General features: G+C 43.3%; 1 protein-coding gene across 1 annotated transcript; it reads left to right on the forward strand.

Moving 5' to 3' along the window:
* The first annotated feature begins 5,994 nt into the window (after positions 1-5,994).
* On the forward strand, positions 5,995-11,505 carry LOC123653632. Its single transcript, XM_045589626.1, has one exon. The coding sequence runs from the start codon at positions 5,995-5,997 to the stop codon at positions 11,503-11,505; it is 5,511 nt and encodes a 1,836-aa protein (XP_045445582.1).
* Positions 11,506-11,946: the final 441 nt, after the last annotated feature.

Raw genomic sequence — 11,946 nt, forward strand, 5'->3', positions numbered from 1 at the left:
CGGTTTTTGAGTTCTCGTGATGAGTGAGTCAGTGACCTTTCTATTTTATATATATATAGATTACGATGCATTATTTGAACTCCTTTTCACCATCTATAGAGCTTAAATTTTAAATTTCGTCTCTTACTTCAAAAACATAGGACTTTCATACAAACTTCCAACCCCCGTTTTACCCCCTTAGGGGTCGTTTTTCATAAAATCCGTTCTTAGCGGATGCCTATGTCTTATATATGTTACCGGCCAAACCCGATTTCAGGACAAACTAGTTTTGCCTAGGCTAAACTAGTTCTTCCTATACGTGTTAGGATTAACTAGTATAGCCTAGGCAAAACTAGTTTGTCCTTAACCCGATAGGATAAACCAGTTTAGGCTAGTCCAAACTAATTTGTCCTAAGCCCGATAGGATAGACCAGTTTAGGCCAGGCCAAACTAGCTGATCCTGATATAAATACGCACACTTTAGGATAAACTGATATGGCCTAGTCTAAACATTATAGTATATAAAGAAAGTCAAAATAAAGGGATAAAGTAAATAAAATACTCTGTAATTGAAAAAATAATCATTTTTATTAAAACCATGATGATTCGTCGTTAAAAATTATGGTTAATTGGTAATACAAACAATCATACTATAACAAATAATAAGTATTTTTAATAGAAGCAATAATCATATCTCAATAATTAAAATTGTTATTTATTTTTCCATGGTTTACATTGGTGGCACTTAGAATTGCAGAGTATGAGTGCCTTCTTGCACTGGCATCTGTTTGTGGAACAGTTTTTGTAGCAGCTGCATCTCACAAAACCTTGAAACTGAATGTTTCGTAGCTGCAGTCCTTAACGATATTTCAGAGCCTTGGTTTACATCTGCTACCTCTAAAAGAGTTTGATTGCAAATGCCGAATTCTGATCTGAAAAAATAAAGTAAAAACATATTAGGTACTTTAAAATATCATTAATGCTTCAGAAAGATAGATAAGTAATTAAGTAACAAAAAAATGAAACCTGCAATATTGATTCGTCATTTTCCTGAAGAATAACTCCAATAATGTTTCTGAGATCACCTTTGCCTTTGTCAACATCTGGAATTGGTATAGTCACATTATCTCCAATGTTGGCAGGTGGATGAGACTTGTGAGAAGTAGCTTTCATTTTCTTAGCGTCTTTCACAAGATTTTCTGCTACAGTTGTTCTAGCATTATGAATGTCATTTTCAGATGAAGAAACTTTTTCTCGATTACAAACTTCGACAACGTTATCATTTCTATCTTCTGTTAGATTAACATTACGATCATCTTATATTACCTTCCTTAAATCATCTTCATCCTGAATATCATTTATGATTTCTTGCGGCAAAGAGGAAGTCGAAAGTCCTACTCTGGGTTCTATTCCTAATAATGCCTTGTATGGTGATTATTTTATCCCTGAATGGTAGGCGCGGTTTTTCATGAATTGAACGTATCTCAAACCTTCTGACCATTTCGTTGAAACGTTGTCATTCATCCAAGACCCGATCATATTCTCAATATCTTGATTGGCACGTTCAACTGAACCCTGGCTTTGACTGTGTCTGGCAAGCTCACTTATAACATTATTTACAAATTCCCTACCGTTATCAGATTGAAGAATGCACGGCGCTCCCATAGTTAGAAATATATCATTCAAATGGTAAGCCACCTCTGCCGCCCTCTTACATTGTAGAGCACGAAGCAGAACAAATTTTGTTAGATGGTCTTGGTAAACCATAATAAATTTAAAATTTCCATCTGGTTGTGTCTGAAAATCGATCAGATCTACCTGGCACCTACTATTCATTTCCGAATGAAGAATGGGCTTAGAGACTAATCCTCTTTTCTTCTTTGTTTTATTTTGAAGACAGACACTACACATAGATAAATACAAGCTTATCATTTCTTTTGTGATATTGGCATATTTTTTTTTTTTGATGTTTCGGCTAACATCCTGTCCCGAAATTTTTTTAGACTGTTTAGACTAGGCCATACCAGTTTATCCTAAAATGTGCGTATTTATATCAGGATCAACTAGTTTGGCCTGGCTTAAACTGGTCTATCCTATCGGGCTTAGGACAAATTAGTTTGGACTAGCCTAAACTGGTTTATCCTATCGGGTTAAGGACAAACTAGTTTTGCCTAGGTTATACTAGTTAATCCTAACACGTATAGGAAGAACTAGTTTAGCCTAGGCAAAACTAGTTTGTCCTGAAATCGGGTTTGGCCGGTAACATATATATACCTGCCAAATTTCAAGTTTTAGGTGTTATAGTTTTGGAGATTTCGTGATGAATGACCTTTCGCGTTTATATATATTATAGATTATAGATTAATGGAACAATTCTTGACTTCGACTTGAATGAAAAAAAAAAACTTGTATATTTCAACATTATATTGCGGACATCCGGTCCCCGCCATAATTATTCATTTATTACCGCCCGTATAGATCAATTAATGCATACTAGATAAGATCCACCCACAAATACTATGATAGTAAGTTATTGTGTATAGCTATACTGCCATAGAGATTGCGCAACGCCTTAAGTCCAAATGTTCTTAATGTAATAAGAATAAACATTGCGATTTTTCACATGTAAGTTCTAATTCAGCTAAAATTTCGGGATAAAAAGTAGACCTAGATAGCAAAAGATTTAGATACACATCTAAATCTTTTGTTATCTAGGTACCAAGTTTTATTGTAATAAGGGTAACCCTGCGGTCACCAACCCGCCTGCCCAGCGTGGTGACTATGGGCAAAACAAATGAGAACTTGTGGAGGCCTATGTCCAGTAGTGGACTGCGAAAGGCTGCTGTGATGAAGGATAGTACTTTTCATGAAAGACTATATCTAGGATGCGACCGCATAATTCGCTATCCCGTTGAAATGTCGCCCAAAAAAAAGTTTATGTGTTAACCTTGACCTATAGCTAACATACTAAGCTTTATTATATAATAAGGTCGGCAAAAAAGCGTACGGCTCACCTGATGCTTAGCGATTACCGTAGCTTATAGACGTCTGCAACATCATTGCGTTTGTGTGTGTTTGTGACCCTAATTATACACGTAGATGAAAAATAGAGAATTAAATTTTTATAGGCTTTGAAATCGAGTTTATCGACAACGATGTAGCTTTGATAACAATGGTTGTCAGCTGTGAGATGAGGCAGAGGCGAGCGCTCACGAACAATTCGATTACGAACGTTTTAATTCTATGGTCAATAGCTCTCTTTGTCAATCATTGGTCGAATTGAAAATGAAATAAAAAGGAAAATTTATTGTTTTTTTACTGTCATGAATCTTGTTGAAACTTAATTTTGATTGACTGGATGGTGAGAGCAGTTGGCAGAGCCTCTGCTGTCAATTCGAGGGTCTTGGGTTTGACCTACAACCCTGTGTGTGATTGTTATTTGTAATATTTAGGTAAATGTACGTATTTATAGTTTTTTAGCCAATTATTTGTATGCTTTAGAAGCAGATACGTGTGCGTATGTCTATAATATTTATTGTTATAATTAATTAACATCATATATAGCAAGACCAAGCTTATAAAAAGTTAATAAGAATGAGACTAATAGTTTTTTTACAAAAAAAAAAAAAGTTGACACAGTCTTTAGAGGTGTCAGTGTGCCTCTTTTTGTATAGTTTGAAATGTACTATGAAGTGTTCTTAACAAACAAAATATTATTATAGTTAAATGAGGTCAAAATCATATCTCTATATCAAAGAAAGTAACAAAAGCTCATAAAGTCATAGTTCTCATTACACATTATTTTATGTAATAAAACAATGGCGTATTAACATTATATCTAAATTAACAGTTACATAACGTTACATATTGAATTTGTATACAAAAGAATTTCTTTCCCACTATATATTGCTTTCATATTTTTTTTCAGGTCGAAATAATTTGTACAATGTTATCTAAAACAAATAAAAACAATATATTTTTTTATTTATTTAATTTTGACAAAGTAAGTTTTAGGTAAACATTGCATATATTTCTAAATCTGATATCTATAATTAATAGCAAATATCTTAGTAGTTGTACAGAAAACGTATATTATGATTTTTTTTGCATTTGCTAATTTAGGCAAATGTAATTTCTTTAAAGTGTCCCAAGTCAATTCGGAAAATTGTTTTTAATACTATATTGGCGTTAAAATTGTAACAACTCCATTATTAAGAGGGAAAAATACGCTAAGTAAAAAACTTGCTCCTTTCGCGCGTTGTAAATATATAAAGTCTACAAATGGACTAGATACACTATATCTTGCAAACAAAAAACTCCTACATAAAAAAAATAACCGTCAAAATCATGACACAACGTTTGACAATCAACTTTTTTTAATTGAAGCCACACATGTCAAAGGCAGCATTAAGCAGGTTCTTATCGGTATTTAATCTGCTGCCCAATTAGATGTTATTTATTTAAGACAGGGTGGTCCGACAAAATGTCGGATAGGTTTGTTCGGACGTTCGCTCGACCTCCGTCAGTCGATGTCAGTTACTGGGCTTTGTCGCCGAGTTCACGGTGCGTATTGTTGATGTATTCGTATTAGATACTCTTTTTGAAGTTAAATTTCTTTAAGCACACTTGACTTGGGGAATAAGCTGCATTCACTAATGCATGACGAGAGCGTTGCGAAAAGTATGATCCGGTGAGGCGAACGGAAGTTGAGAGGGACATACAAGTTAGTGAAAATAGAAAGAGAGAGAGTTGTGTTTCACTTTACTTCAGTCGTGTCGTCTAAAGAATACTCGTATTTTTATTAATGTTATAATTAAACAATTTTTCAATACATTGTAAAACATTTTTCTAAATTCCTGTTTTTTCAGGGATATTGTATTACTTAGTAAGTACATAACTAATGCTTTCTTGTCAATTAATATAAATATCAATATTGTAATAATTTATTTACCCTACTTATAAAAAGTTTTTATAGGTAAGTTGTATAACATTTTTTATATTTTTTTAATTTTTAATTTTCCCTTTTTTCAGGCGTATGGCATTCCTAAGCACATTATTACTATGTACTAATTTCTTAGATACTACTATTGATTAATTTGTGATTGGTTGAATTAAATCCTACTAATATTATAAATGCATTAATTTAGATGGATGTTTGTTACTTGTTACGGACGGCTTACATCACAATTGATTGTTTTTGTTAGTTATAAGTAGGCTAATAAAATAAAGTATTAAGTAGTACGTAAGATACATAGATATAAGTAAATTGTATCTTAGACATTAAGCTATTGTAAAAATAATGTAAGAGTAAGACGAATGTATGCGAGAAAACAGGAGATGGCAACAGGCACGAGAGAGAGAGAGAGGGCAACAGTATGAAATAGACATACGGGCCAGAAAGTGAGGCAAAACACCCCTTCTACCAAACGCGGGCTGAAGTTGGTACTTGTCTCAAACGGGTCCGATCGGTTGGTGCTCCGCAAAGGGCGGGGCCAAGATGTACCGTTATCAAACGGGCCCGTTAGATTGGTACTCCGCAAAGGGCGGGGCCAAAATCTACCGTTATTGACCGTCCTATTAGGTTGGTACTTGTCGCCAACATGTACCGTTATGTTGCCCACTCTCCTAAAAGCAGGTCTGTGATTGGTCAACGCAAATGGCGTGACCAAGACCTACCGCCATTGGCCCGTTGCAAAGGCGCGGGAAATGTACTAGCCATCTCCCGTTATGCGGCTGTTACCGGGGTGTGGGAAACGCTATATAACGCGTTTCCCAGCAACAGCCAGTCACTCTCTAACGAACATTCGCCGCACTCAAACAAGAAACTAGAACAAGGAAGAAATAAGAAATAAAGAAATAAGAACCGAGGAAACAATTGAAGTTTAATTAAGAAGCTTTGCAACCTCAACAGTGTTTGGTCCTTCGAAAATCGGAGAAGAAGTGTGGTGCTTCGCCGTACTCAATAGTGTTTGGTCCTTCGAACGTCGGATACAGAAAAAAGAAAAAATCAGCGTCATGGCAAATTACACAAGAAGCCGCAAGAACAGATCAGAATCGGGAATCGGTGAATCGGAACGCGCCTTACAAGCAAATTCTGCCACCTTTCAACAGATCCACGAAGAATCTCCGAGATCACCATCAACAGCCGTAGAAACAATATCACAAGGAAGAGCAATAGAAAAATCGCTATTGCGAATTTCTATGGCACCCCCGGCGCTCCTCGCCCCGCTAGAAGGAGATAGCGCACAACCGTCGACGTCACAGCGGACAGAGACGACACAGTCTTGTAGGCCTCCATCGCCTACAGGTACTGTGCGCTCTCGGCGCTCGACAAACAGCGCTATAGCCCGCATTAGATTGGCCGAGTACGAGGCTGAAAAGCAACTAGCGGAGCTCGAAGAAAGGCGCCTGAACATACAGAAAAATTTAATCAAAAGGCGATTAGAAGCGAACATCTTGGCGATAGAAGCGGATGAAGCGGCGACCATAGACGAAAATGAAATAGTCTGCGAATGGATCGATAGGAGTCAAGCTACCAACCAACCACAGGAGTCAGACGTACAACCTCCCCTCGCAACGGAAGTGCGGGGGGAGGAGCGGATGCAACAAAGAGGGGAAGGGATCGAACAGCTCGCAAACGTGTTAGAGAAAATGATCCATTCCAGACCGCCGCCGCGACAGACGTCAGACCTCCCGCCATTCAACGGTAGCATCATGGAGTGGCTTCCCTTCAAGGCGGCTATGGAGGATTCGACGCGACTGTATAAGTTCAGCGCAACAGAGAATCTTCTCCGACTAAGAAATAGCCTCCGAGGGGAAGCAAGAGAGATAGTGCTCTCTCAGCTATACACGGCAACTCACCCGGATCTTATTATGAAGACGCTGGAAATGAAGTATGGCCGGCCCGAATACATCGTAGATAAGGCGATGGAAGATCTAAAGAGACTTCCGAGGGTCGGCAGCTCCAGCGGGGAATTGAACGAGTTAGCCGTCAAGCTCCAGAACATCGTCTACACAATGAAGAGTGTAGACAGAAGAGGTTATCTCCAGAATCCGCTATTGATAAGGGACGTCATGGAGAAGCTTAGCCCGCATTTAATAAGCAAATGGGCGGAACACGCGGCGGTGAATGAAGAGAGAATCGCCCGTGACAACGAGATAACGGTGCTCGCCGAGTTCTTGATGGCGGAAGCAGACAAGCTGCTACGTTTCACGCACACCGGTAGACACGGCGCTTCAGGGTTTCTCAGAAGGGAGCGACCAACAACGAAGAGGACCGTGGTTAAAGAAAAGGTATTTACTACTAGTGAAGCAACGCGTGAAGAGCAATCGGTCGTGTGCTTCCGATGCAAGTCGACGAATCACTATACCCCGTTGTGTCCGCAGCTAAAGAAACTCACTACGAATGAAGTGTGGAAGTGGGCTAAGGAACAGCGGCTATGCTTCAGATGTATGAAGCGGAAACATAGCAGAGACACATGCCAGGCAAAACTCTGCGGAGTCGATGGATGCAAGATGCCACACCACGCCATTTTGCACAAAAAAACAGAAATTGTTCCTAAAGAGGAAGAACCGTGTGCAGAACAGAGCACACCGGCGACAGTAATGAATGTCGCAACAAAGTCAATGCCAGGAACCGTGTTACTGAAGACCTGCAAGGTAAAATTAAGTGGTCTACGGGGGGAGGTCATCACGGACGCGCTCCTCGACGAAGGGTCTACAGTAACGTTGATCGACGAAGACCTGGCATACGAGATCGTCAAAGGGGGTCCGAAGAAGCCGCTCAAGCTTAAAGGTATCAATGAAGATCGACGAGTGAGCAGCGCAACGGTGAAGTTCCACATCCAAGGCGTACACGAGGATGTGAAACACGAGATTACAGCAAGAACGGTCAAAGGGTTGCAGCTGTGTCGGCAGCGAGTACCGGATAATTTGACTCGATACAAACATCTACGAGGCGTCGTGAGACACACCGTCAACGAAGATGTCAAGCCTCGGATGTTGATCGGTGCTGACAACTGGCACCTGATTGTGTCGAGACAACTGCGTACCGGTAAACACAACGAACCAGCCGCATCGAGAACCCTGCTGGGATGGGTGATCCACGGTTCAGTGCCCGAAAGGATTATAATGCAGAAAGAAGAATCTGTGCTCCACGTGTTCACCCCAGCCAGCGATTTGCAGCTGCAAAGGCTCGTCGAGAAACACTTCGACGTCGACTCACTAGGAATAACGAACAAAACTCGAGTCAGTGAGAACGACAAGAGAGCGGAACGGATCCTAAAGGAGACGATCAAACGAAAAGGCGATCAGTTCGAGGTCGGGTTACCATGGAAAACCGACAACCTGGTACTACCCGACAGCTACGAATACGCGCTCAAGAGGCTTCGCACGCTCGAAAAGAAAATGAGCAAGGAGCCCGCATTCAAAAGCGAATACGGGAAGCAAGTTGCGAATCTCATCGATAAGGGCTACGCAGAGGAATGCGACGGTAGCGAACAAGCAAGCAGCGTCAAGTGGTATCTACCGCACTTCGCCGTCGTCAACATAAACAAGCCAGAACGGGTACGGATGGTATTCGATGCAGCGGCCAGAGTGGACGGCGTGAGCTTGAACGACTGCCTTCTGGAGGGACCGGATCTGCTAGCATCGTTGACCGGTATATTATTCGGGTTCCGCGAGAAGAAGATCGCGGTCACGGCGGATATCGAGGAAATGTTCCTACGAGTGAAGATCCGCCTCGAAGATCAACCGGCACAGATGTTCCTGTGGCGAGACGGTCCCAATGAAAAACCGCGCACATTTAAAATGACGTCGATGATATTCGGAGCGTCGTGTTCACCGTTTCTCGCTCACAGCGTGAGGAACTACAACGCTTCCGAATTCGAAGACGAATACCCCGAGCCAGCGCGAGCCATAAAGGAGAAACACTACATGGATGACTACTTAGACAGCTTCGACGACGAAAACAAAGCGGTCGAAACGATACGGGACGTTATGCGAATACATGAAAGGGCTAACTTCAACCTCCGGGGATGGAACTCAAACAGCACAAAGGTGCTCGAGAGTATACCGGACGTTAAGCGATCAAAGAACTCAGACGTCCGACTGACGGCGCACCAAATGGAGAAGACTCTCGGGCTCAGATGGAACCCGAGAGAGGACACTGTCGGCTTCAACACGGACATCAAAAGAGTCCCGGAAGCCGTTAAAACTCAACGTAGAGTGCCGACAAAGCGGGAGGCACTAAGCGCCGTCATGTCTATCTACGATCCGCTAGGACTCATCAGCCAGTACACCGTGGTAGGGAAGATAATCCTACAAAGGCTGTGGCTGAAGAAGGTGCAATGGGACGAAGAGCTCCCAAGCGACGAAGCTGAAGAGTTCCAGCAGTGGGTAACCGGTCTAGAAGACATCTCCGCCCTGGCTCTGCCGCGATGCTACAGTATGGAGATAGCACCGGGGTCAGAGGTACAGCTGCACGTGTTCAACGACGCTAGTGAACAGGCCTTTGCGACGACAGCCTACTGGAGGATCCGTCACGAGGACGGCGCCATAGAAGTAGCGCATGTCATGGGAAAAGCAAAGGTGGCGCCGTTAAAGCTGTTAACGATACCGCGGCTAGAACTGCAGGCGGCGGTTATTGGAGCTCGCATGGCCAGTGTGATAGTTAAAGAACACACATGGAAACCGAGCAAGGTAGTTTACTGGACCGACTCCAAAACGGTGCTTCATTGGATCCGAAACGAAGACAAGAAGTACACACCGTTCGTGGCACACAGGCTTGCTGAAATCGCCGAGTTATCACATAGAGACGACTGGCGATGGATATCAACAGACGACAACGTAGCAGACGACGCTACGCGCATTGGAACCAGACGGATAAGCAGAACGGACCGCTGGTTCAATGGACCTTTGTTTTTGAGAACGCCTGAGGAAGAGTGGCCTACAATGATACCGGACGGCGAGCGATGCGACGAAGTAGTGTACAGTACGTCAGAAGGGAGTACTAGCGATGACGTCACGCTACCCGACATTAGCCGGTTCTCATCGTATAAGAGGCTAATAAGAGCCACGGCCATGGTACGATTATTCATCGAGAGGCTCAAAGAAAAACAGAGAGACATTCCGTTGCAAGTAACGCACATAAAAGACGCCGAAGCGAGATGGATACGACAATCTCAAAAGGAGTCATTCGGCGATGAGTTAAATAGGTTAAAAACAAAACAGCCGCTTCGTAAAAACAGCAAGCTTACGAAGTTGGACCCGGAAATAGAAGACGGCATCTTAAAAGCGAGAGGACGCATTGGAGCGTCAACGGTAACAACACACTCCAACCGACCAGTGATATTAGACGGCGGGCACTCCTTCACAAGGTTACTGATAGACAACGGACATCGGAACGCCGGGCACGCGAATAACGAGCGCGTAGTAAATGACCTACGCCAACGGTTCGTTATATTTCGCCTGCGACCGACAGTAAGAAAGATAGCAAAGAGCTGTCAGTTCTGTCGGGTGTACAAAGCGACGCCTAGGCGTCCACCGAAGGGAGACCTACCTGCGGAACGAATTGATCCGGGGCACCGCGCATTTACATACTGTGGTGTGGACTACTTCGGTCCCTTGACGGTAACCATTGGAAGGAGGCACGAGAAGAGATGGTGTGCACTGTTCACATGCCTAACAACGCGAGCAGTGCACCTAGAGATCGTACCGTCTCTATCAACGGACTCGGCAATTATGGCGTTGCGACGAATGGCCGCCAGAAGGGGCTGGCCGCGAGTTATTTACTCCGACAACGCCACGAATTTCCGAGGCGCCGATGTCGAGCTACGAGATTGTTATCGAAAATGGATCCCCGAGCTCCGGAACTACTGTCTACAATATGAGACAGAATGGCGATTCATACCACCGGGGGCGCCACACATGGGAGGCGCATGGGAACGATTGGTGCGCTCTGTTAAAGCGGCGCTTAGTACAACGCTGAAGGAGAAATCTCCGAAGGAGGAAGTGCTTCAGACACTACTCACGGAAGCAGAGTACAGCATAAATGCGAGGCCGCTGACGCACGTTCCAGTAGACTACGAAGAAGAAGAAGCCTTAACTCCAAATCACTTCTTAATGGGGTCGTCGACAGGCCTGCCTAGGACGGGGCCGTGTACCGAAGCGGATCGCAGCATATGGCGGCGATCACAGGCGATGGCGGACCAGTTCTGGAGACGATGGCTCAGGGAGTACCTGCCGACACTCATACCAAGAGGGCAATCGAGGACGGAGGGACCGCAGCTGCAGCCGAACGACCTCGTCATGATCGTCGACGGCACGCTGCCACGCAACACATGGCCCAGGGGGATCATCGTACGAGTGTATCCGGGACCAGACGGCGTCGTCCGAGCGGCCGACGTGCGAACCAAGGGAGGTGTGTTCCGGAGACCTGCAACGAAGATCGCCGTCCTGCTGAGGGGAGAGGCTGCGAAGAGTCTACGCCGGGGGGAGAATGTTACGGACGGCTTACATCACAATTGATTGTTTTTGTTAGTTATAAGTAGGCTAATAAAATAAAGTATTAAGTAGTACGTAAGATACATAGATATAAGTAAATTGTATCTTAGACATTAAGCTATTGTAAAAATAATGTAAGAGTAAGACGAATGTATGCGAGAAAACAGGAGATGGCAACAGGCACGAGAGAGAGAGAGAGGGCAACAGTATGAAATAGACATACGGGCCAGAAAGTGAGGCAAAACACCCCTTCTACCAAACGCGGGCTGAAGTTGGTACTTGTCTCAAACGGGTCCGATCGGTTGGTGCTCCGCAAAGGGCGGGGCCAAGATGTACCGTTATCAAACGGGCCCGTTAGATTGGTACTCCGCAAAGGGCGGGGCCAAAATCTACCGTTATTGACCGTCCTATTAGGTTGGTACTTGTCGCCAACATGTACCGTTATGTTGCCCACTCTCCTAAAAG

The sequence above is a fragment of the Melitaea cinxia genome, chromosome 5 (assembly GCF_905220565.1).
Source record: "Melitaea cinxia chromosome 5, ilMelCinx1.1, whole genome shotgun sequence".
NCBI lineage: Eukaryota > Metazoa > Arthropoda > Insecta > Lepidoptera > Nymphalidae > Melitaea > Melitaea cinxia.

Excerpts from the sequence above, each read along its gene's own strand:
- LOC123653632 (XM_045589626.1), top strand. The coding sequence starts at position 5,995 with ATGGCAAATTACACAAGAAGCCGCAAGAACAGATCAGAATCGGGAATC.